Source organism: Argiope bruennichi, chromosome X1, assembly GCF_947563725.1.
Source record: "Argiope bruennichi chromosome X1, qqArgBrue1.1, whole genome shotgun sequence".
Lineage (NCBI taxonomy): Eukaryota > Metazoa > Arthropoda > Arachnida > Araneae > Araneidae > Argiope > Argiope bruennichi.
Window position 1 is genome coordinate 89,364,780 of NC_079162.1, and position 27,881 is coordinate 89,392,660.

Sequence of the window (27,881 nt, forward strand, 5' to 3'; positions counted from 1 at the left end):
TACCAATTTAAATTCTTAATGCTCCTCTTTGAAAGAAGCTATTATGTCTTTAAGTCTTTCTTTTGGGATTGGCACTAGAAGTTTTATTAGAAGTACAGGCTCGTTGTTGTCAAAGAGGGCATGAAATAAAATACGTCATATCAAAGATTTTTGTGTATGTAAAGTATTTTACAAAATGGCTGTAGGCAACAGCGTGATATCATTTGTGTAAGATATTTAAAGTAGCTTATGAATAAGATCTGTTTCCACAATTGACAACAACTTCGATTGCTGTTTAGCAAAAAGCGGAATTTTATTTTCTGCTTTTTTTAAAAATAAACTTTTAACAGTTTTTAAACATGACATCTGAAGAGAATCTCATAGTAGCTTCTAAAGCGTCCATCGTGAATGAATTATCAAAAAAACTATTCCATGCTAAATGGAAAGAAATTTCTTTCTATCTAAGCTGTTTTTTCCTCATCAGTGGCGTCATTGGATTTGCTCTCTACCCGACTATTCTTCACGCACTTTTGCAAAAGGCAAGTTTAATGTTTTTATTTTGTTCCGGATAATTCGAATATATTTTATTAAACAATTAACGAATACATTATTGAAGTTTATAGTTTATTGTGGGAAACTTTAGTATAAAAATCTACCGTTTAATATGGAAATGACTTTAGTATAAAAATTTGCTATTTAATACGGAAATGACTTTAGTATAAAAATTTGCTATTTAATACGGAAATGACTTTAGTATAAAAATTTGCTATTTAATACGGAAATGACTTTAGTATAAAAATTTGCTATTTAATACGGAAATGACTTTAGTATAAAAATTTGCTATTTAATACGGAAATGACTTTAGTATAAAAATTTGCGATTTAATACGGAAATGACTTTAGTATAAAAATCTATGGTTTAATATGGAAACGGCTGTAGTTTAAAAAATATATGGTTTAGTGTAAGCTTTTAGTGCAATAATTCCTAATCGGTGGTCTGCGAGAGCCTGGATCCAGCAGTACATAAAAAAAAGCAGTTAACAGGTTGAATGCACATTTTAGCATCAGTTTCTCAAAAAATTACCGAAGGTTGGATCTTCGGATGCCCATTTGTCTGGGGATATTCCACAACCCCCGGACAGCGTCGCCCTCCAATGTGATGAAGGGAGTGCCGCACATGATTCAGTTTTTGATTTTTAATGATCCGCAGTCTTTTGAAGGTTGGAAATCACTATTTAATGAGAATCCTTGGTTTAATGTGAAAAAAACCTTTAGTGTGAGAATCCATGGTTTAATTTTCGATGATATTTGTTTGTTGTTTTTATACCTTTTCGCTTCAATCGAACAATATTTTAGGAATATTTTAATAAAATTCAGCAGGAGGTTTGATAGTTTTAGGAAATAGAAAAGAAAACAAAAATGAAGTTTGACCTCTGCATTGGGTACTAATCATTACCAAATAATCGAATCGTTTATCTACAGAGGCTGCGAAGGTGACCAATATATTAGATAATAAATTTCATGCATAATATTTGTAAGAACAATGAATACTGTTTATAATTCAGCCTATCAGTACCCATAAGTTATAATATTGAAGAACATCTTCACCTTAATATTGTGGGCTTTCTAACTCGGAACTATTACGAGTTAAAAGATAATCGGGAATTAGAGTGAAACATTCGCATATCCAGTTTTCATACAAAAATTGAAGCCGAGGTAATTTTTCAAGACAATTCAATTCGGTAATAATATGAAATATCATAATGACCAAGGAAATTAAATATTTAATATTGGTTTTTTTTCTTTCAGAATCTGAAATTATTTGCCCTCTTTAAATTCGATCTTTTATTGCTTATAGGGACTTTAAAAAGCGTTTTCATCCAATACTTTAGCTCAGATTCCGTAATCATTTACCATTATTAAAAGGAACGCAATGAAAAGGCATTGATTTACTCTTAATTTATCCTGTTAATAATTCTGTATTAAGAAAGCATTCAGCAAAGCCCTTTTTATCAACTACATCCTTCCAAATTTATTTATTCTTTGTGTTATGTTTATAGCTTGTAGTTAGAATATTAAATGCCTTGCATCTTTCTGTAATAACAATTCAACAATACATAGATTTCAATTCAACTTTCTTAGTGATTCCTGATCGATTTCTTAAACCGATCAAGATTAGATCAGTATAACAGGATAAGAATCCTCCCTCCTATCTAACAGTAAAAGGCTAATATATATAAATCAAAACAATTTTGCAACCAAGAAAGACCGTTTCTTGTCGTAATTGCTCGAAATATCCTTTCTCTTGGAGTCTTTAATTAAAAGTAAAAACAAAAAAAAAAAAAAAAAAACTCAAGCGATTAGTGTCAAATTTCAGATGAAAGATCCTAGATTCCATAAACAAAATCAATTCGAGTAATGGTTAAAATTCGAAATTTAATTGTTTAAATGGAATAAAGTTTCTCTAACCGAACCAACGTTTCTTCAAAATTAGTGATGTATCTGCGAATCATACCATGTCTGTTTTGAAAAGTTTCCGAAATTCTAAATAGCTGCTTAATTGAAAGTATAGCATGTTGCCCTATTTTGAGCAATCATTTTTCTTTTTACTATATACATTATCAAAGTAATTTCAAATTTGAAAAGGAAAGAAATTAAAGCTTTGAATTCAGAAAAAAATCTTTTCGATGCCTATAATTAATATTTAATACAATTGCACAAATTAGTTTTGTTCTGTAATCGATTCTTTTCGTAATTGTTATAAATGGCTCATTTTCAAACGGCTGATTATAAAATATCAAATGAAAAATATTTCATCAGTGAATATTTTCCACGGTTCAAATCCATAACAATTTATTCTGTTTTCGTACTAAAACGCGTGGAAGAAAAACACTGTAAACGAAAAGTTGGGAGAACCCTGGACGTTCAGAGAATCCATACTCAGCGGTAAGTTAAGCCTACATTGCTCCCAACCAAAATTCACCAAACATTAAAACGTCTATCTTTGAATTTAATCCAAGGTAACTAAACATTCAACTAATAGACTATTGACAACTGCCAGTTTTGCGAGTTCCAATGCCTAGACACACCAGTACTTTCATAACTAGTAAAATGAGTCATCTGAAGGGGATTAGCCTAGTTGTACTCTTGTTAGATGGCGATTACTGCAAATATTGAACAGTAACAATTGGATGTTTAATAATAATGTGCAGAAGTTAGCGTTATTGCTATAATCGTTCTGAGAATTTTTTCATTTGTTTTGTGTACAAAATATTGGCGATATTGAGCATAATTTGTCCCACTTTTAGTTTGGCGTAGCATAGCCAAGCATGGCTCTTGCGCCAGAAACCAACACAAACCAAACCCACTTTTAGTCATGTCTTCTGTTGGCGTTTAAGTTTTGTATTTTTTGTCGATCTAAAACACAAAATGTAGTGTACAACTACACAGTACGTGTATAACTACTCTAAGGTGTTTTGCAATAGGGCACATTTAACATCTGCCAAAGGTGTAAATTGCAACTTTTGCTACTTCTTGAATTGAGATTTCTCTTAAATTATACTAATTTGTTTGAAATAAAGAAAATATATACTTGGTTTTAATTCGTAGTCTGAGTTGGGTGCTTACAAAGTAATTCTTGTTTTAATTTATCTAGGGTTAATTTATGCTTCAAATGGCATTGTTAGCAAAGAACCAGTTCATTTTTCAATTCAAATTTACGATGCTACCATCTCGTTAAGCTACCCCAAGGCGATACTGATTCAAAATAACTTACCATGCATATATTCTGTTTTCGAGGATTAAAAACAAAGGATGATTAATTCCAAATTCTTCTAAAATCGAAAAATTTCGATACAATTTCGTGTTCTTGCACATTTTTTTTCGTTCATCTCCTCCTAAGCCTAGAATTTCAGTGGAGTAGGGTGTCTCGTGAGTTTAATAGCGGCATTTTCAGGGTCGCATGAGTGTGGCATGCTAAACAGATGCTTGTCGTCCACATCTGTCTTATGAGGATTTATTTTCTTAATTAGTATGCACGTTAAACTGCAATTACCCTAGTATTTTTTCTTTGAACTTTTAAAGTAACACAGTCACGCATCAATTTTGACACGGGATTTGCAGTGATAAATAACAATTCAGATTTTTTAATGACACTTTTGCTTCTGCTTGATGCCTCGATTAATACTGAATGCGCTGTTTTTGAAACTGACAAATAATACGTCTTGCAGGAAATATTTTATTTTTCTGAAATGTTTCATACATTTCAGCAAAGAGTATGTTTAGGAATGTTTGGCATTTCCTTCTAAAAATATGGCATTAAGAAAAAAATTACCTGTTGCTGCTTCAGCTGCCTTATCTTCTGAGAATATGTGCTCAGAAAGATATTTAAAGGTCCTTATATACATTTTAGTACAGGTTCAAATAAATTTTAATAAAACTTCACGGATTAGTTCAGATTTTAGTCCTTTGTTTTATACAGAAAATTTTAATTACTGAAGAATGTTCAACTATACATACTGATTAGTAAGCCTTTGTTCATCAATTTCTTGTTGAAATGCAATTAAAACTGAATTTCAAGTATTCATAACTATTTCTTCAAAAACAGAAAGTTTCTGTTTGGTAGAAAAATTGTACTATACATCTGCAAAGTGGACAGGACATTCATTTTTCGTAAATCACTAAAAAGAAACTGTTTAATTGACGATTAGTATTCCTTACTTCCCTGATAAAATGTAATTCATGGGAATTGAAAAAGCAGGTATATTGCTAATTGATGGTATAAAATATTCAATCTGTTGGAAAAATAGTGAAAAGAAAATAGGTAACAATCTCCACTGAAGTAATAAGAATATCGGATATCAAATGCTAACTCTACATTTAAGTGTAGAAATTGTTTTGTAAGAGCTTTAAAACCACTTCCCTAAAGACATTTTTACATGTGGTTGTCTTGGCCATTCATGAAGTAGTCTTTCCATTTGTAACCTTCTATTTTTGCTCTTTAATTTGTCCATATTTTCAAAGATGTCTCGTGATGTGTCCGCTGTTTACCTTAAGTGTCTCAATTAGATCCACGTGTCAGTTATATCTTATGACCTTGCATATCGAGAGTTGTAGGTGAAGAAAGGGGCCTTTCTATTAAACTTTGCCGCCCCCCCCCATTGGGTGTAGTTAGCGCTATGTAACCCTTTTAATCAGTTGGATGGGTAGGGGAGTGAATGTTTCTCATCTGTAGAAATTAAGTTGCTGGATCATTCATTGGAATATTTAAGGTTGACAATTATTGGGACCGTCTGAACATACCTACTCAGATCACCAATTCAGTTTACAGCATTTTCCTATCAACGTTTACTGAAGGAGACGTAGTGATCGCTAGATTTTTTTTCTGTAATGTGGAGCCTGAAAAACCAGCTATGTTGACACCAATAAAAGTTTACAGTAAAATATATTGAGATTCTACTGGCTAATGGGAAGATAGTATTGTTTTCGGTTCCCTAGTGACTCACCAAACGTATACAATAATGGATTAAAAAAGGCAGAAAGGGTGTTCAAATGAAAAGGTACGAAACGACACTGTGGTTATAAATGAAGACTTTATTGAAAGTATACACAATAGGATTGAGCACAACGATCCCATTGATTAACGAGCCGAAGGATTCCTTGTTCCCTGAATTCCTGTGGCCGGGGCGAGACCCAGTCCTTCACAGCGTCCTTGAGTTCGCCGTCCAAGGTCCACTACATGTTGAATTCCTCGAGAACAGAACCAATAACTCCAACGTGTATTGTGAGACACTCCGAAGACAACGCAGGTCCATCAAGAATGAAAGACAGGGACTACTCACGGAGGGTGTGGTTCTGCTCCATGATAACGCGTGTCCACACGTCTCTAGGGTCACATCCGCGAAACTGGCCAAGTTCAAGTGGGAGCAGCTGGACCATCCGCTCTACAACCCGGACATGTCGCTCTACGATTTTCATGAGTTTGGTCTTCTGAGAAAATATCTGAAAAGGAAGCGCTTCAGCTCGGACGGCGAACTCAAGAACGCTCTGAAGGACTGGGTCCCGTCACGGCCACAGAAATTCAGGGAACAAGGAATCCTTCGGCTCGTTAATCATTGGGATTGTTGTGCTCAGGCCTATGGTGTATACTTTCAATAAAGTTTTCATTTATACCCAAAGTGTCATTACGCCCCTTTTCATTTGAACAGCCCTTGTAAAATATGGTATGTTAGATTTTTTTCATTCGAATCGCCCTTTTTCCAACCCAGGCAGAAACTTATTAATATTCCAATTTTTGAAGAATCTTGAAAAAAATAAGCCAAAGTGTAATCTTGTATCTATTTGTGTACTTCCGATTTTGTTACTTAATTTATCAGAATTTTAAAGGCAAGAGAATTGTATCTTTTTTAATACGAATAGAATTCATTCTGAACTATACTTTACGTCTAGATTCATTTGATTTTAAAACTATTTAAATTTTCAAACAGCATCAAATTGTTTTTTAAACTGTTTTATTGGTTAATTTATTCCATGTTTTTTTTCTGTATGATGACTTCCAGCGTATATTATCGCAAAACCATCTGCAGAGAATTATTTTTCTGTAAATGTTAGTTCCTATTTCACATAGCAAATTTAAGTTCAGACTACAAAATGTGAGCTTTAAAATGTTTCAAAATTTTGCTCCTTGAAATTTGCTGAAATTAAGTCAAGATATAAACTATAAATGGGACTTGCCCTAAGCAAAAGCTATGATTTGATTTAAAAATTTTAAACTTCAGAAGTATTTTTGTTACCAATAAATCCAATATCAAAGTGTCAATGATTCTTCATCTGACCTTAAATCTGTTCCTACAAGCAACAAAATGTTTAGTTTTGTCTTTTCCATATACTAACTGCAAAACATGAAATTTTGTATACATTGCCACCTTCCAAAGGGTTTATAGTCAAAGATGGCTTTTGTGTCATTAAACACAAACTTTAACTCCAAAGAGATTTCTTCAAGCTAGTGAATACAGTTAACTTGTTCTCTGAAATCGGATGAAGCAAAAATATATGGATGAATCTCAGATTTCTTTGTTTTGAATCTCGTGTTTCTCAACAAAAAGCTATCTAATTAGCATAAAATTGGAAAGTTATATCCAGTTAAGTTTGATTTAAGTTGATTCTAGTCCAGTTCCTGAAACCAACAAAATACAGAATACAGTAACTAATGCAGAATTCTCTGGAAGATGAAGCATTAACAATCTAATCTCCTCATGAGCTTTGTGAGACCAAGAAATCAAGAGACCATCCATCTCTTAATTGAGTTAAATCATTGTGAATTGTTTGATTTGGAATCACGTGTGAGCATATTATTAATTTTAACTTGTATCTATTGTAACTTGGTTTTGATTGGTATTCTAAAAAATTATTTGAAGCATTTTCTTTTAAATCAAAACTTGGTTAAATGTTGTCATGGAGGATATTGCGATCTTTTAACTATTTGTTAAATTTTTAAATCCTTAAAGATGGGTTGCAAGAGTCAGCAAAGTGTAATCTATTCTACATTATGTAATACGTTATCTTAGGGAAACGCAAAGAGAAGCAGGATTTTCGTTGAGGAATAGGATGACAATATGCACCGAAATAAACATCTTATCTTGTTTGGCAACAAAATTACTTGCGTCTTAAAATTGAAAAACTCAAATTTGTTTTTATATAAATTGCAACGAGTTTTAGAATTTCTGCCTTTTTCCTTTTCTAAAACTTGTTTTTAAAAGCTCATTAACATGATAAACATTTCCTGACAAGGAAGGACAGCCTTAAATTTTCACGTTATCAACCTAGTTAATCAATTTAGAGACATTATCTCTATAGTGAAAATGATTAATCTTGCTTGCGTTTAAACAAAAAAAAAAAAAAAAAAAAAAAAAAAATGAAGAGACCCAAATACATCATGGAGTTAGCAGGAGAAAGATTTAGTTAAAATTTACACTAAAGAATTTTTTTTTGCCATTGACCTCGTTTCCAGACTTTCAAAATTTTAAAACGCTGAACTGTCTAACTAGAATCTTGAGCTATGCCGAAGCATTAAAATTCCAGTAGTATAGTTCCGCTCGCACACAGATAGGGCTTTGTTCCTAGAACATTGTCCAAGTTTAAAATAGTGCGCTATCAATTTGTTCACGTCAAATAAAATTGTAAATTTAAGTTTCTTAAATGGTTTAAGATGAGAAAACCCGATTCTTGCATGTTTTAGACGTCTGAGAATACGCCTCTATTGCTTTTGCTTTAAGCTATTGCTTTTTATTACCAGAATTTATGTTCAGACATTTTGTTTGATCTTTCCGAACATTTCCTTGCAAAATTTATCAAATGTTTGCGTCGTGCATAAAATGAAGTTGCCCAAGTTCCGAAATTAGTCTCATTTTCAAGGAGAACTTATCCAACTAATGGAGGAAAAATTTCAGGTTTCTTAACTTGCTGCGATCTTATTTTGCCCTCAAAGTTTGATACATTTATCCTACTTATAGTACATACTAAGAATTCGGGAAAATCATATTTGTGTTTAATCGTTAATTGATTGAAATTTTTCGTTTGGAACGGAAATTGGTCTTTTGAAATCTTAATCCAAAATGCTCTCGAGATATGACTTGTGTTCAGTACTTTCCGCTGGTGCAGATTTCAAGTATGGAGGGCCATGTATGAACTTTTAATTAGATGAATTCAAAATAAGTATTTTAAAGTTGTATGTTTTTACTTAAAACGTAGGAAGCACATCATTCAAATTTTCATGTTGAAACATGATCGTAAGAGTGGCACTTCTAAAAATACTCTAACCGAATTGGAATTTGAGAGTATTTTTAGAATTTCCACTGGCCTTTCTAAAAATTTCTACAGGTGCAGATTTCAAATATAGTGACATGCATGAATTTAAAAGAATTCAAAATAAGGTTTTTAAAAGTATGCTGTTATTATTTTACTAAAAAGTAGGAAGCTTCATATCTCAGATTTTCATAGGATGCTTAGACTGCTAAAATTATTTCAACCAGATTGGAATTTGAATCCATATTGCAAATTACAAATTTAATATAAATTTTTTTAAATATTTAATCTTCTATGATATTATGGCATAACTTCAATTTGGTGTGTTTTCGTTCATATTGTAACAATTTCTTTTTTCATAAAAACAATTTTTAAGCTTATAAAGAAAATTCCATCAATAATCATCAATATAATCGTAATCATAATTTATTTGAAAGATACGCAAATTGCGGTTACAGATACTAACAGCTTTCATAGGAAAACTGGGAATGAGCGATTCAATGTGCTAAAGGAATTGCTTTGCTCATCGAGTATTATCTGGTTTAAAAATTCGTAGAGTGGAATAGTGAACTATGCTTTAATGAACTAATTTTTAAAAAATAACCTTATTTTCCGAAATTAAAGTATTTGAGGTAAATTTCAGATTTTAAGTTAAATAATCTTTTGACCCTAAAATGATGGTAATTATTCATGATTTATTTTCGAAATTTTCTAAATCTCTCCGCTGAAGTTAAAATTTAAAATCATCGCAAATAACTTTGGCACACAATAAGCAAATATCCCTTTTTTACGAATATCAAATTTTAAATATTAATTATGAATTTTTAGTTATTAATGGATAAGAACTGTGTAAATACCCTGCATATTTTAATTTAAAAAATGTATCTATTTATATCGAAATGGCTGTGTTAAAGTTCCTAATGTTATGTCATAAGCTCGATTGAAATCCGAGCTTGCGTCTAGGAAGAATGACCATGTGCATACAAATTACATAACCTACACGGCTTATCTAACTGGAGTGTTTAATATTTTTTACTGCCCTCTTAACATGCATATGGCTGAAGGGGTTGTGGAAAACCCCAAACATTACGCAACAGTATGCAATCCCGTTAGAATTATCATCAGTTAAAGTCAAATTTTTTACTATGCATTTTTTCATTGCAACCCCCTTTTTCTCATTTGTATGCTATCAGCCTCTGCTAATAGGGTTTCCATCATGAGAAGATTCGAGCCTTGCTATACTAGAAGTAGCAATTACTGAATGAACCTTCGTGGTAAAAAGAATTTTGTTTAGAGAAAGTGCGTCAAACGTGTTTTGCCTGCGTATGTAACATCAATTGTGACGTAATACGCATTTTTATCACTTTTTCTATCCCTTATTTAATGGGGATTTTAGCAGACGAGATTAAAAGTATAGGCAAGATGCACGATTAACCACTTCCCGAAAGACATGCAAGGAATACAAAAAAGTTTCTACAAAAAGTTGTTGTATATCAACTTTGCTCTTCATTTCTCAGAATAGCGGGGTCCATAATCGTTTAAAAAAATGCATTGGGCTTGCAGGCGATCGAGGAGATCAAGATTAATTATTCATCTACTGGGAGTTTTCAGTCGTTTGTTTGTTAGCACTGAATGATGAGGAAGACTGAAAGTCATTATTTGCAGGAATCTTCTTTGAAGCTTTGTAAAAGAAAGAAAATATCTTAATCAGTTGGAACACAAGGAAGAATGAAGAATAGTCAGTACATTTTCAAAGTTAAGGAACTGACTAGAACATCAAATTATCAGTTTGACCCGAAAAAAGTCTAACTTGCATGGCATTTCAATATTTGGACTGGTTTATGAGCATAAATGAAACATTACGATTTCAAGTATCTTTTTTGCTTTTTTAGACTAATATTTTTCTTTTGGAAAAGGAGGCGAATCATTTCTCACAAGTAATTCGTCAAAGGCATTCGAATAAATTGCTTGGTTCAAACATCTAGGTCTGAACTCCATGTCATCTCTAGTTCAACTTGAACCAATTAAGGAACATAATGTACTTTTAAATTTAGTTTTGGTAATTTTCAAGTTTAATATCAAAATTGCGGAAAAAATAGCTTAAATTCACTTTTAATTGAATCTAATCTTTTTATAATCTTAGCTCTTTTTGACCATACGGATAAATTTAAATGCAGTATTCAGTCGTTGAAGCGGACATTTACCTTGGATTTTTTTTATTCCATCTGTTTTATGGAATCGTGTAAAATATATTACTATTCCTATGTAGTTTTATTCTAGAAGAGGTTTCGAAGATTTGATATATTTTGATATATTTGACTTCTTATAATGACTAATTTTTATTCTTCCATTGTAACTTGTATTCAGATACAATCGGTGTTCAATTTCTTTTAAATTCTTCTGTAGGTGCCTCCCTTTCTTTAAATATTTTAATTCCATGTTTTTTCTTACAATTTTGATAACTTAAAATATCCTTAATTTTTGGAAACTAAAAGCTGCAAAAAGAGGCATGCGAGATAAACTTCTTACTGACCAATAATTTTAAATGACGTTTTAAACTTTCGTTATAATGACATTTTTTTTTTTGGAAAATATAATTTGTTAAATACATTAGACAACTTAATGTGTTATCATTTACTTTATATTATCAACCAGTTTTCTGAACCGGCATGTATATTAAAGACAGACAGACTGCTTAAATGTGGTCATTAATTCCTCTAATTTTCAGTTTTGAAGAAAATAATTGATCAATCCTTCATTTTCATTCAGCGTTAACGATTAATATTCCTGAATTTTCTGGCTACACTTGAAGGGAAATATCTGGAAGTCATTTTCCCTATGGAATTAGGTTTATATTCTTTTATATGAACAAGTGCGATCTAGATCGATTTAAAGACAGTAGAACCACCAGATTTAAGTTGAAATCTTAACAGCCGAATAACACTGCTCTGCTTTGCTATTGTAATTTAATTTGTTACCTGCGATTAAACACGAGAACAAAACAGAATTTTAAAGACAAAATTGAGATTCTTGATATGTTTGAAAGTTTACGTAAAATGAGTCAATACAACACTGTAGCGAAAATAAAAAAAATTTCATAACTCTTTGTAAAATTGTGAAAAATCTTTGTGAGCAAGAACAAGCGATACGCACGGATTCTGAAGGGGAAGAATATGTTAAAGGGAGAAAAAAAGAAGGGGGAAAAAACCCAACGAACGTCGAAATGTATAATGTTCTTGATGTTTTAAAACTTGGTGTACATCATTGCTTTTAAAAAAAATACGAGCAATATATATATGAACTATTGAAGATTGGTCGACAAGCAACAACGAAATTCATTTTTTACTATTTTTGATATAAATTATAGAAAGCCCTCGGATTAGTTTCTTTTGCCTTGGTATGAAAAAAGTAGTTGATATAAAACACTTCGTTTATTAATCGGTTAATGTTATCAAAACTCTTAAGCTTCAGAATGATCATATTAAGATGAAGCTATTGTAATTCTATTTTATCTGAATATTTTTTTGTTAAAGATTTTGAAGAATGGACATATCGCTTAAATTTCATATTCTATGTATGTAATTCTATCTATCGCTTAAATTTCATATTCTATTCTATATCATATCCATTAATACTAGAATGCATGCTTTTTTATTTTTCATTAAAAAAATATTTGTTTTGAATAGCTGCATATAATTTAGGAAAATTATTAAAACAAATTTGGAATTTTTTCGTGAAATAAAAAAAAAATTAATGGGTCAAATTGTTACATTAGGAATTAAATAATATCCCAGAAATACAAATAACATTATAACAATTTCGCAATAAAAATAAAAGTTCCTTTTTTATCAATATATATATAATGTATTTACAATGCAAAAAATTATATTGATAGTGTTTTTAATGGTAGAACTATTCATACCACTATCTTGTTATTTTCCCAGGTTTCCAGTTTAAATCTAATTCTACTACCGCTATTGCCATATATCGGTGTTTTCTACTGATGATTATCAAAAAGCATCTAAAAAAGGATTTTCAAACACGCGTTGTCTTTTGGGACAGTCATGTGAAGCTTAAATGGAAATAAAAACGTATCCAAATGGCAACACGATACACCATAGGGTTAACTTTAAATTGTATTCAAAAGTAATGAAATTATCTTGCTGCGTAGCGAATGCTGTAGAAAGTGCAAAGAATGTTTTTAATATGAAAGTTTATGCAGTATTGTGCAAAATTTTTTACTCTGAGAGCTTAAAGGATGAGTTCCATGGATGAAAAATGAAAAGTTACGGAGAAAATTCTCGCAACATCTTAGACTACCTGTCTTTCAGTCGTATCGTTTGTGCTTTCCATTAAAATAGGAGTTTTATTTGCTCCACGCATCTCTAACATTAGCAACCAAGATATTTAAAATGAAATTTAAACATCTGAATTTTGATAAATTAATAAAGATATAATCCCATCTTGGCTCGGAAAATTCGATTCTTAGTTTAAAACTTCCTTGATAGAATTAAACATTTTTTAAAACCTTACGAGCATTTTTACGTTAAAATGTATAGGTAAATAGTTTTTAATGATTATAAACACATTGACAGCTCTGGCCTGTATTTTTTTATCAACCGTACGCTCTCTAATTTTTGTGAACTCGCTCTTCTATAATTTTTCAAAAACATAAGTATAAAATGCCTGATAAATTCGGTTTGTATTTTGGATCTAATTATCCTCCTTTTGAATATTTGATTTTTAACTAAAATCGCCGACTAATTAGCTGAAATTCTATTCTTAGTTTTTAATGTAGTAAATCTTAGTTAAAACTATGTAGTCAGAATCTATTTAATAAAATTGAACGAAAGATGAATGTATATTTAATGATTTTAAATCTCATATAAAGCATCACAAATTTTTATGCAGATGCAAACACCAGGTCTTCTTTTTTAGCCACTTTTGAGTAAATCAACAGAGAAACGTACAATATTTTGTGACTACGTTGGGATTTTTTTTTTTTTTTTGAAAACGCCCTGAAATTTTATGAAAGAATTAAATATAAAAACATGTATGAAATCAAAATATGGCAATTAATACTTTAAAGAATTAGATAAGATTTTTTCGGTAAAAGAGGTATAAAACAAAAAATCCTTTAGTTTAGAGACTTGTTAAAAATATTTTGCTTAAAATTTTGTAAATGGCTAAGAAATATTACCTACTTTCTGAACTAAAAAATAAGCTGCATTATTATTCAATCTTTACATATTACATTTCGACTGATAAATAACATAAAATTTTAAATTTTTTTCGCGTTGTGAAGCTTTAAAACAACTACAGAATATTTCTAAATGAATAGATTTCTCGCTTCATTTTCAGGAACTGCAAAACATTGAGAATATTACTATACCAAATTTGAAATAAAATAGAATTAAATTATAATTTGGAAGAATTTTCAAACGAAAATCCTCATAAAGGTAAGAATTTGAGAAAATGGCTTTTAAAGATGTAAAATAGCATTAAAACTTATAAATGCAATTATAAAAATCTGTGTAACTTTCCAAAACATGGGCTTAGAAACAATTCAAACGGTTTTATAAGAAAAACTGCTTAAACATAAAAAATACATAATTTTCGCAAAAAATCAACTTTTCATCGTAGTCACTACTTTAAAGTTTTTAAATTTGAAAGAAAGATGTTAATTTGATTTCGTAGTTGGCGTGAACTTTGATTTAGTTAGTACTTGAAAACCAAACGCTTAAATGTAGTTTTTCATTTTAACTTCACATCTAAAAAGTAATCGAAATCTTCAAAACCTGAAACGCATGATGTATATATTTTACAATTTCACTATGCATTTAAATACTAGTAATTATGCATTTAAATACTAGTAATTATGCATTTAAATACTAGTAAATAATATCAAATATAAGAATTCTGTGATGCGCAGTCAAAATACCACTGACGAAACGAATTTATTACAAATAATTGCAATTTTTACTGGGTAAATATCGTTGAAATTATTCTAATGAATAGATAAATTCAAAGTAATATTTCATAAAAGCATCTATTTCGAAATAGATTGATAGTTTTATTACATTTTTCTTCCAAATGGCTTTTTTATGTGTAAGTAGGAACTACAGTGGCTTCGAGTCTGACTTCAAGGTCATACATGACAGATTCGATTACACTGTAGAATCGCCATGATATACATGTCTAGAACACGTCAAATGTGCTAAAAGTCAAATGTCCTCTTGTTGGAATGAAGTATGCGCCTTTTGAAAGGTACTGGCTCGGGTGTTGTCCACATCTGATCAGAATTAAAATTGCGACGTCCATCTCAAAATAACCCACCTGTTACTTCAATTTAGGACGTTGATGTAACTAAGTTGAGACTTTATTATGGGACCATTAGTTGTAAAGCTTTAGCCTCGGGCCAGAGAGTTCCAGATTTGAAACCAAATTCCGCTGAAAATCGGTTTATGGAACCGATGCACTTTAAATCTGACGTCGAGGGTGAAACTGCATGCAAATGGTGGATGCATGCAAATTACGGGGCTACCAGTTTAGATATCGTCCTCGTCGTAGGATAGTTCAAAATGAATTGTCTGAAACAATTCCCGTTTTGTTTTAAAATTGGATGTTACTGTAATTAAACGAAACGAAACTTCATGTATATATACTGCTCGTTTCAGTATTCTGGAACGACCACTTTTCAACGATTATATCTTATTAAGGGGGAAGACGCGGAAGGGTAAGCGCATTTCCGGAATTTTTCGACCTTGATTTCCTCCCTTTTAGATAATTTTTCATTCAATTTTTTCAAGTGAATGTGAGCATCACGTCTTCTCTGACTATTTTATTTGAATTCAATCCACGAGTAATCCGAATTTACATTGTTAAATGCAAACATCTACTTTTTCTTTCCTCTCGCCTCTGTTTTGACGAATTAAACCCATCCTAACACATGCGCAATAGTGCGGAGGGCTTTCGAATCCGTTGGCAAACAATGTTGTCTATTGCTAAATACTTTGAGACGATACTCTTCGATTTTTGTAACTTTTATCACTTACAAGAAATTTTGAAGCGGAATTTTACATGTATGGAGGGGGAAAAAAAAAGAAAAAATCGATATTTTTCAATAAAAGCCAGATAATATTCAATTTTTAAGAATTTTTTCCGGAAAAGAAATTGAAACTTATCCACGTGATCAAAATTTTGGTTTTATTGTGCAATATAATCAAATTTTCAGTAAAGGAAATTTACGTTTGCAAAAACCAAAAGTTGGAAAAAGAAAGTCCTTTGAAGTCGTATTTAACAGAGAAAATGGGGATTGCTTTTTCTTTTGTTTGACATTGCTTATCACCATTCAATCTTTTGTAACATTGAAATTACTCTGATGGTTTAGGATGTTTTGGAATATTAGTGTGAACTAGTCACGGAATCTTTCCATCTCACTTTCCTCGTCACGGTTATATGACTCCAAGATGACTTATCAAATAACTTGTTTACATTTTTAGACATCTATAAACATTCTCATAGCTTCTAGTGGCAAAAAAAATTACTACGTTATTTTTATGGGCGGAATTCTGTATCCAACAGGTTCCAGTGACGTCAGTAAATGGACCACCGGGCAGAGTTAGAATCAAATAAATTCTAACATTCCCGATTCCTTTCAATTTGAACCTCAAAGAAGTTTAGCGACAAGCAAGTGTTTAGGGTCATGACTTTCACTTCCAACTTCAAGGACACGTCAACAAAGTTCCTTGCACTGTATCAAAACCACAAAGAGGAGGGCATGGGACTGGCAACAGGTGCATTTGTTCCCCTTATCTTCTAAAATAAGAACATGCAAAAACTAAATCTAAAAGGCTTCGAGATAATGATTTTGCGGTAGAGACGTTTCACGGTTTTAGCATTAAATGTTTAACTTCTACCTTAATTGAGATTAAAATAAAAGAAATTCATATATTTAAATAATAACCAGCTGTAATTTTGTTTCGGCAATTATTTTCTGATTAAACTCCTCGGACATAATGAATAAAAGTTGTTCCTCTTGGAAATGTAATTTATCATAATTTAGATATTATACAATTACGATAGGATTTTCAAATTATAACAATAAGCAAGGAATTTTTTATAGTAATTTTTTTTATCGTAATCGAACTTAAAAAACACAATAAAATGTCCTTTATTGTGTTTTTAGTACAAAGTTTTATATTACAATTTAGACTGTTTTTATTACAAATATAAATAGTTCGGTAAATTTTATTCTCGATTCTAGAAAAATATTTTTTGTTAAATACTATTTTGGAAAAAATTGTTTTGGGACATAAAATTAATTTTCAGGATTCTAGAAAGGACCAGGATTGAAATAGAATTCGATATTTCTCAAAAATGTTGCCCACAAGCAATTTTCCGATGTATTTTCAAATGGATAATCGATTATATCCCTAAAATAGATAGGTTTATGCGATTATCATTAATATAATTTCTAATAAAGTAGCTTAAATAGGAGATTGCAGGATAGGACAGTTAAAGTATTAAATTAATTTATATGCACTTTTAACAAAACTGAATTTTTAGAAACGTACCACTTTTTAGCTAAAATACTTTTAACTTTCGAGTTGCTCGATGATTTAAATTTCACGACGCCACTCACTGTCTGGAGAGAAAAACTGTTGAGCGAATCTGAAAGATTGAAAGATTCTCCCATTTTGAATGCTTCGTGTTGTATGCGCTTCTCTCAGGACTTTTTATTTTATATACCTCCTGTTACAAGTTGCTTTTGTTGCTTCCTGTTACAAGTTGTGTTGAAAGTTGCGTTTGCACGCAATATCTAAATAATAATCAGGACGTTTATCTACCCAAAATTACCTAATGATTTTAAAATCTTTAATGAAAGATTTCATTCATCATTGTAAAAACCTGAAATAAGAATTTTGGATTCAACGACTGCAACTTCAAGCTATCTATATCTCAAATCTGTATTTTTACATTTAGAATTTTTACTTCAAAATTAATGTCTTGTTCATTAGATGCAACTGGCGTTTTGATTTGCAATTGATTATTCAATGTTACATTGCAATTATATATAACAAAGCAACTCAAGTAGTTAATTAACAAGTTTTTTACTAACCCGTTTTCTTATCTGTTTGTCTTTTTAGGACGAATTTTACAATAAATTTTAAACTAAATTCCCAATTATCTAAGGACTTAAACCTTTATTTACCGAATTATTTTACCATCAATTTTTCAAATTTATTTTTGAACCATTAGTAAAGTTTTGGTACCGAATAAACCCAGGAAGAAACTTTAATTAAAATAATTAATAAAATTAATAGTTAAATATTTTTTAGTTGATATCTATTACATTCTCTTGGAAATAATAATTGTGTTCTTCGTGTTCTTTCAAACACTGTTAGAAAAAATAGGCATTGTGAAGATATTAGCCAGTACTTTTAAGTACCATCGGTAAATAAAGGGTTAAACATAGCTCAGAGCTGAATGACAATGCAATTTTAACTCGCTTTATTGTTTATTCGGTGAAATGTTTTCATCTGGTATGGCTCATGGGGAAGTCAGTTTAAAATCAATTGCAAAACTTCCCCCTCTTATATACACAACTAAAAAGCAGAAAATGATAATTTAATACATTTTTTAAAACGGACAAACTATAATTTCTCCTAGCCACATAAGGATTGTCCTGAACAATGTATTGCATTTTTATTTAGTGAATTTTTAAGATTCACACGCGCAAATTTTCAGGAGAAATTATTTTTACACGTTTAAATTCGCTTTAAAAACGTGGTTTTGGTTTGTTGAAAAATTTCTTAATTTTATATTTACTATTCCAAATCATTGGGAAGCTACTAAATAAAACTTTCAGAAAATTTTATTCGTGCATGAATAAAATATGGATAAAATTGCTCCTTCCTATCATGTTTATCAATAAAATCATGGGTGCTTACTTGCTTTATCAGATCCCCTTGGATAAGCGACGCAGTTAATTATTTTTGTCAACCTTTTTTTTATTGCGTAACATACTTCTGAGGTCACTTCAGAGTACTACTGATCGCCAAGATAAAAAGATTTCCTTCTGGTTTTTGAAAAGAAAATGCTGTTTACTACGAATTAGTTTTTCTAAAAGGGAAAAGTTGATCCGTATAATTGATGCGAATTATTCACCATTTCCTTTTAATTTCGGATAGAATATATTTTACCTTAGGAATGCAGATTAAACAATGCAAATTTGTATTGTTTAATCCGAGTAGTTTTTATCTTTTCAATGGTACCGAATAATCGAGCACTGAGGAAACTGAGTGAATGGCTGCAATTTTATTGCATTGACGATTAAGTGAAGCTTGTGGTTACTTCACATGGGAATCGTCGAATAAAACAATGGTGTCCTACTTTGCATGAAGATTTTGTTCGTCTATAACATTGTTAGATTATCAACTGGATGTGAACTTTCAAAATGCAGTTATTGTTTGCTTTAGTAAGCAAATTATTCATAAGAACAGCTATTGATAATATTCATCCATTCATATTTTCATTTTTATTCACTGAATTTTTATTTGATAATATTCTTAATGAATTATATTTATGCTAAGGATTCGAGAGACGAAAGTAAGTTGATGCATACTTATCAGAAAGCTCAAGTGCCAACTCATATTAAATATTCAAATATAAAAAAAGTGTATTATCATTTTTGTTTACATTCTTTATCCAATCTATTATACTTTAACAAATTCAGAAATATGGCGTTGATTTTTGAATTATTTAAACTTAAGAATTACAAGAATACATACCATAAAGCTTATGCACACATAATAAAAAGCTTGTGAAAATTACAGTAGACTGTAAATTAAATTTTTAGTAGCTTGTTGGATAGTATTTACGTCTACCGAACTCTATCAATCGTATAGGCATAGATTGGACCAATTTGGATGCTTTTTCAGGAGAAATGTTAATCTCTGGTAATCGCTCTTTTTAACAAATCTTTGGAAGTTGTGTTTTGCTGGCGAATCTTGCGTTCCATCAAGTCCCATAAATGTTCGATAGGGTTTAACTCTTTGCACTCGGATGGTGACAGTCACTCACCATTCAAAACGGGGCATCATTTTCACGTTTTATTTATTTTTCAATTTTGATAGTTAAAAGCGCCTACAGAATGGTAAAAAGATGGAGATTAATTTTTCAAAGAAATTTGACTTAAAACACTTGCGCATATTTATTTTTCAGGGATATAAACAAATCTTTATTAGTGAATAATTGTGCATAGAAATACTTTTCCATGTGCAAAGGGTTAAGTTTGTGACGGAGAATAATTTTTGATATTGTATAGCATCCAGGGCTTCCCAGTGTGAGCAATGTATTTATTCAAATTCTCTTCCTGCGCTCCATTTCAAATTCCATTTTAAAATGTGTATATATCCCCAATTGATTTGTGGCGAAGCGGCACCAAAATGCACCACATGTGGTGTGAATTTTACCATAAATCACATTTATTCGAATGTTCTTTTAATTCCTCTCGTTTGCAATTCAAGTCATCATCATTAACTTTACAAAACCTGGCGGATGAGGAATACCATCCAAACATTATTTTTTTTTTAAAACCATCAGCTTTTATACTTCTAGTACTTTTTAACTTCTGCCAATGCTTGACTTTTTTACAAACTCATTGTTTCATTTTCGTTTTTTTTTTCCTCGTATCAATGTTTTACTTAAATTTATTAACATTGTACATTATTGCAGATATATTTTTTGCATTTTAATGTTGATACCTTCTGCTTTTACATTCTAAAATGTGTTTTTATAGTCTTTGTTTTTACCATTTACTTGGCGCAGCATGGACAAACATGGCTCTTACGCCAGAAAAAGCGAAACAATCAACCCCAAATGACTTGATGTCGAATCTATACGGATAAAATCGTTGACTGCCGTTTCTCACAATGTAATTCATACGGTCCCGCCGGTCACCGGTGACCCATACGGCAGTCAACGTATTAAACAACTTATGCCAGTGGTTGCCATTTACCCCCAAACCATTACTTTTCCTCCACCGTGCTAAACAGTAAGCTCAAGATTCTGCTTATCAAAAGCCATACTTTGTTTTCTTCATTCCAGCTTAGGTCCTTTGATACTAAAGATACAGAATTTGCTCTGTCAGAGAAAATCTTCCCAAAACTTTGGAGGCTTATTAACATACCTGACTTTCTACGTTCTAGATGGCCATAATCGGCGTTTTTCAAAATTCTCTCTATGGTGTCTGAAGAAAATTTTGAAAAATTCTTTAAGAAATCTTATTTTTAATTCTAGAATTTAGACATACGGACTTAAATGTTTCCCTTTTCACGGGCTATTTACTAATGGACAACCATTAAGTGGCTTTAAAACGGCAAATTTCGATAAATTGTAATTATTGATGTCTTCTGTATATTCTTCCTGCAATCGTATTAATTTTTTGAGGAGTTTTGCCTTCATTCTTTAATTTTAAAATGATCTTCCTTTTCTCAGAATTAATGTTTTCCTTTCAAATTCATTTCAATTTTGTCTTCCAAAATCCTCTAAAATACAATATTTTACTCCCTCGCATTAAATAAGTTTTCTAGAAAAATTGTTTATAATTCGAACATTTTATCGTAGTGTACACAAACCTTTTCTGGTAGTTTTTCTTGCAGTTTTTAGTCTAAACATTTTTTAAAAATGTGCATATTTCTGAAATTAAAATGTGCGTTAAGGAATATAATAAATGAAATCAATATTATCATTAATATGCTATTTTATTCTTGAATATTTGTTATGTCTGTACGCAGATTTTTTTTCTGGCAAATGTATATTTAAAAACTTCGGTTTTATCTTCATTATTACACTGTTTTGCACATAAATTTGAACGTGAATGGGACATGGGTAAAATAATCCATGAATAATATAATTCATTGACCATCTATGAATTTTTTTGACCCAAGGAACACGATGAAATAGAAAATTAAAAAAGAAAATGAAGCTTTAATAAACGAAAATTGAGCAGAATGGCTTGTTTTAATCTTGCATTTAATTAAAAAAATTTATTTTAATGAAAGTCAAATTTAATGGCAAATCGCTTGGAAACATTCAAGTTCCTATTACAGTTTGCTTTCATGTGAACAGTAACGAATGTACAAAATAGGATGTCATCTAATGGAGATTAATTATTAGTAGGTCAAACAAGATGGATATCTAATTTTTAATACTGAGGAATCTGAAACATGCATTGACAATATTTTTGAGACGGCAAACATCCATGTTTTCAGCTCTACATAGGTCTAGCACTCCTAGTTTCATAGTCTTTTTGTTCAGTAGTTCCCAAAGTGAGTGCCGCAGAAACTTGGGAAAACCAAACTTCGTAGTAGTGGAAAGCAAGATGTTAGTAAAATTATGAAAATTATACATTTTTTATTTAATTTCCTACGCCGTAACACTTTTGATGAATGCTTAGTAGCTTGTCAAATGGATTGAAAAAATATTCTTTCAAAATAATATCGATAATTTTGCATGGATGCAAGATCCATTTAATGCCATTACTTTGTCCTTGTTCAGAAAGTTAAAGGTAATCTGTTTTGTGAAAATTCACATAAAATTTAGGACAGAGAAATTAACAAAGTTTGGTTGCTCATTGAAAGATTAACATCCCTTCCTTAGTGGAAAATCGAAGCTTAATTTCATTTTTTACCTATTATTTGTACCCTGCTAGCTTTTCGGCAGTTGTCATAAAAGCTAGTAGAGTGCAGTTTAACTTGGGAATTTTTCGCAAATGTATAGCAGTTAACAAGTTCATCTATTCCAGTGATTAATTATATTTACTAAAATTTATATTGAGTCAAGTTAAAATGCTTTTGCCTAAGCTATATAAAACGTGCTTCATTTTGCAAAAAGCACTTGTGTTTTACACAAAGGCATTGTGGGTAAAACTTTGTGCCGAGAATCGAGAAAGTCTGCTTTAGTTGTTTCTTTTTTATTTTCATCTTTATCGATTCAGAACGACACGAGAGCTGATATTTGCGGTTGTTAAAAGCGTGGCTTAAAATATGTAGCTGACACTGGACGTAGAAAAGTTATCCACTACCTTTGTACCTGAATCAGGGTTGCACCCTTAAGTCCGTGCGTTTTAATGACTCACTGTCTCGAGGGAAGGGTTCAGCGTCTGAGCTTAATAAGCCTAGTGACTCAGTTGCGGATTTCCTTAACAATACTGAATGTGTGATAACTTTTATTTCTTTCGTTTTTGATAATTCTATTTTACCGTTTTGTTATTTGTAGTGCTAAATAGGTTTATTTAGTTTTTCGCACATTATAATGATCGAATTTACCAATTCCGAGCGTATTTTTCATTTCATCACCTCATCCCAATTGAAGAGATTTTCCTAGTAGAGTTGTAATTTATTTGATTATAAATCAGTCGTTTTATTTTAAAATGCAGTTAAAATTTAATCAACTAAAAGGCTTGCCAAACGAGTTGACATTTCTTAGAAAGTACATCCGGTTCCTTCGTTGCAGCTTTCGCTTTATTCGAAGGTTGAGTCATTTCAAAGAAGTCACGAGAGTACTGCAGTTGCAAAATACAACTCATGACTGCTGAAATACTTTTACTGGATTTACTATGTGGAAAGGTACCAGCTGTCACTTGTTTCGATTATTGTACAAAATAAAATTTAACTCACGGTTCTTCAGAGAAACTTTATTTTACAATATCAAATCTATAAAACAAATTTAATTGCATACGGCACTTTGACAAACATTGGTATAAAATTAATATTTTTGAAAGGATATCTTCTTAAAATTTGAACTCTTGTACATCGCAATTTAAACTTGCTTGGCACCTGAATTTGAGTGTAGATTTTCTAAAGTTTTAGCTGCTTTAGAAAATTTGGCTTTCTCTTAGACAGATGGACACTGTATTCTCCGGGAGTTGCCTAGTGTTTCATTTCTTAGTCTATTGATATTTATTTTTAAAATGCATAGATGGTTTTTTATAAACGAATGTAGCGAAAATAAATTTTTAGGTTTAATACTTTTTTCTTAGCCGAAACTCGGCTCTACAAAACGGTTTTTGCAACGACAAAAGATATCGCATTTTTTTTCATATTTAAATCTAGGTTAGAAAAATTATTGGCTTAACCCATTAACTGGCTTTTTTTTTTTTTTTTTTTTGAAAATTTTGGCTGGATATATTATATACACAAAATCTTTCAACAGTAATTATATTCAAAATATTTTATTTTGAAAATATCAAATATTTTTGAAAAGGGTATCGTTATAAAATGATCAATAAAAAACAAGATTGAGTAACAGATCGTTACTATAAACTCAAAATCGTGTATTTATGTAACCACGTATTTATTTCATTATAATATATAAACCAAATCAAAAATAAAATGCTTCAAATGCAATTCTGTTCCGTTCAACTTGCAGACGAATTTCAAATTGTTTTCGCTTGTTGAAAAGAAACAAAGCACAAAATACACTATGCTACACTCAGTATTGACTGATATATATATATATTGAATGAAACTGAATTGTCAGGAGTACCAAATATATTTTTAACGCCGAATGGTGTACGTAAAGTTCCAAGATCCCCAAATGGGGATCGTGGGAGTTGAAAGGTTAAAGTATATTTATATTCTGGAACATTTCTTAGAATAATGAATATATACTGTTTTGGGTAATTTCATTGATCACAAGCTAATATTGGCTGAAAGAACTGGCTTTAATCTCAATAGTAAATTTGAATTTTAGATTTTACCCTTTTAACCGATTTGTCTGTATGCCTTGCTTGCACCGATTTCATCCCGTTTTTATACGTTTAAATAACAATCAAATAATACGAAATAAAAGTTATTTGGAGTAAATGTCAAGTATTCTATGGATTCTTATTTGAATCAAAACGATCCTTGAATATTCAATCTAATTAGAGGCCACGTTATGGTGGTAAAGTATCGGCTTCGGGATCGAAGGGTTTCAGGTTCGAGACTCGATTCCACTGAAGAGTCCCCGCGTAAGCGGTCTGGTGCACGATAAATCAATGGGGCCAAATACCCTTCTGCTGATGTAATGCGGAAGTTTGGAAAGTGGGGTGCCAGCTGAGGTGTTTCCCTCGACCTCTGACCGTGGTTCAAAATTACTTAAAATAATCCCAGTGTCGCTTTAAAACGGAATTGTTTTATAGCTGAATTGGCTAGAGAATATAACCATTTAGGTGGTTAAATGAACAAATTAAACAATTTTTTATACAATGTGATATCTCCCTTAAAATCCCTTAACTCAAGGGAGAAAAATCTTCCTTAGAAATATTTTTCCAAATGTTTTTTAAATTAAGTACGTGAATTGTAGTTTCTAAAATACTTGTAGGTTTTCCTTGAGTAATAAATTTTATTGGTGCGATAAGAAATTGGATGATTACTACGGAAACAATTCTAAGCGACAAGAGCAGCAAATTGAGAAATAGCACAAAACTAATTTAAAGCGATTTACTGAAATATTTGAGATAGAAATCAATCTAAAATGAATGACAATTTAAAGCATTCTATTCTTAATTTCACATTTTTGTTTTCCATAAATATTACATTTTCTTATTGTTTTACTCTTAATTACAGATGGGGTCTCAAATTTTTGTTCATAGACATTCAAACACGTCTTGTTATATTTCGCCTAAAACTGATATATAAGCAGGCTGGGACCATATTTCATCAGTGTAGCTCGTTGCGTTCGATTTATCGTGTTAACCCAAAGCAATAGTTTAAAAAATGTCCTCGAGTAAATTATCTATTCGTAAATGTGTATATTTTTGTACAATTACTGATTATCTAAAAATTGACGAGTCGAAGCAAATGAACGAAGCGGTACCGTACAAACCCGAAACCGAAATGAAAGTGGAGAACGAAATAAAGTGAAGGGAGAAAAGAGCGAAAGTAATTCCCAAGTATTAACCAATTAATTGCGTTCGAAGTGTATTATACACTTGAAATCTTCATTTCGGTTCGGTCGACATGTATGCACGTAATGCAAAATTTAAAAAATTACTATTTGGTATAAAAATTCAAATTTTCATTAAGATGTCATTTAATGGTGGGTTTTTATAATACAGTAGATTTGCTATAAATTAAAGAATTAAATTCTTTGGTACCGAATTTATTCCTCGTACAATGTATTGCTTTGTAAAAAAAAGTTATTTACATCAATACTTCAAAATTCCCTACACTTTATTTGTGTACCGGGTATTTCTGGATAATGATTGCAGAAAAGTAAAGGAAATACGCAAACTTTGAAATCCTTAGTAATTTCCGATTCGATATTGATATTTAAGTGATTAGTGATATTTAAGTTTTAAAAAAGCATTCTTTTACTTGCCGAACGAATATTAACGTCGACAATAGTTAAAAAATCCAACTACAAAACTTATTCATCTCTTCGGGAAAACATTTCCTCAGCTTTATCCAGGTACAGCAGCAATATTTACCAATCAAAATGAAATCTTATTCTTTTTACTATGATTTTTTTTAACAATTTACTATGCCAATTTCGATTAGGCACCGCTTGAGGGACTTTTGAAAATAAATTCCACAGTAACAGGTTAAGGAGAAAAAGAAAATATTTAATTGACCAGCGCCAAATTGGAGCTACAGAAATCGAAAGTCAATTCAAAGCCGGAAAACGTCGCTTTTTATCTAGTGTGTCACTTCGATGTGGGTATTGAGGGAGTTCTGATGCTTTCTAGTGCTATCTTTTTAGCCCCATTGTAAGCATTTCTTTGCTGATTCGTTTTCTTTTAAACTCTATGAAAGGAATAAATGAAAGATTAAAAACTAAAATAAGTTTCGAGGAACTGTTGCATTTCTGCTTTTCCTATAGGCGAATCGCCACAGCATCGGAGTTCCAAAATAACATTTTAGTGTATTAGAATGGAAGTAACTTGGATATTAAGCAGAATCGGTGATTAATCAGATTCCATTTAGTTCACTGTTTTTGACGAGTATACTCGTCATGGAAAAAATACATTTTGCTTTATGACGAGTATATTCGTCATGAAAAAAAATACATTTTGCTTTATGACGAGTATATTCGTCATGAAAAAAATACATTTTGCTTTATGACGAGTACATTCGTCAGGAGTAATAAGTAGTGATAACTTGCAGTTTGAATTGCAATTTTAGTCAAAATATTTTTAAATTTAAAGCCGTTTAAAATATTTTGAGGCCAAGCTGAAATCAAAGTAACAAGATAATTATGCGTTGTACCATGCTTTGCTCAATGCCATTATCTAACAGCAAATAATTTTTTTTCTTTTCGTTCATATGCAAAAAATGTATGTTAGTTTAAGTAAATAAACGTGATTATTGAAATAAAAGTCATTATAACACAATTTCTTATTACGCATACTGTATTTCATAAGTATACTCCTCATTGTTAAATTTTTGTGACAAAACTTATATACACATTTTCCGAAAAGGTCGAAACAGTTACGTGATTAAGACATAAATATCTAATGCATTTCGTTACTCAAGTATTGGTTTCCAGTTTCAAATTGTTGAATGGAGCTTATGGAATTCTCATTTTTGATTGTTTGGCCTTTTAACAGGACACGAACGAAATCGGCAGTAGTTTTGTGTTCAATGAAGTTCTTTTGTGTGATTGGCTTCATCAGTTTTTCTAAGGAGATTTTAATCTTTGATGGAAGGTGGGTTAAAAACTATCTCACTTTTTACTTAGGTTTATATGCATGGTCGGATATGTTTTAATCCTCTTGAAAGAAGTTAATTATAGTCATATAGTTTAATATTTATCTAAAGTTTTTCATTCAATTGGCATGCTATGCACAAACGGCAAATGCATAAATAAGAAACACATTCTACAAATCAAAGCGCATTAGTAAGTAGTATGCGCTGCTATGATTAAGGGTAGCACATTGTGTGATGAACTTTTTCTTTCAGAACGGAATGTGTTTTATGATGAGTGTATAATTGTTCGATAATAAAAACAATTTGGTGTCTTATACTAAATTGAAGCTGAAATAGTGGAATTATATGTGCCTCCCTGTAAAAGAGGGCTTATTGGGATATTTTTTCTTATTTTGATTAAAAT

At 31.0% G+C, this 27,881-nt stretch overlaps 1 protein-coding gene across 2 annotated transcripts in view; it reads left to right on the plus strand.

The window, feature by feature from the left end:
• Positions 1-323: 323 nt before the first annotated feature.
• The window catches only part of LOC129958336 (lysosome membrane protein 2-like), a 103,834-nt gene continuing 76,276 nt past the window's right edge, over positions 324-27,881 (plus strand). For both annotated transcript variants that reach the window (XM_056070750.1, XM_056070751.1), the window contains exon 1: positions 324-518. In XM_056070750.1, coding sequence (XP_055926725.1) covers positions 339-518 — 180 coding nt within the window. In that variant the 5' untranslated portion in view covers positions 324-338. The remainder of the gene's footprint in view (positions 519-27,881) is intronic.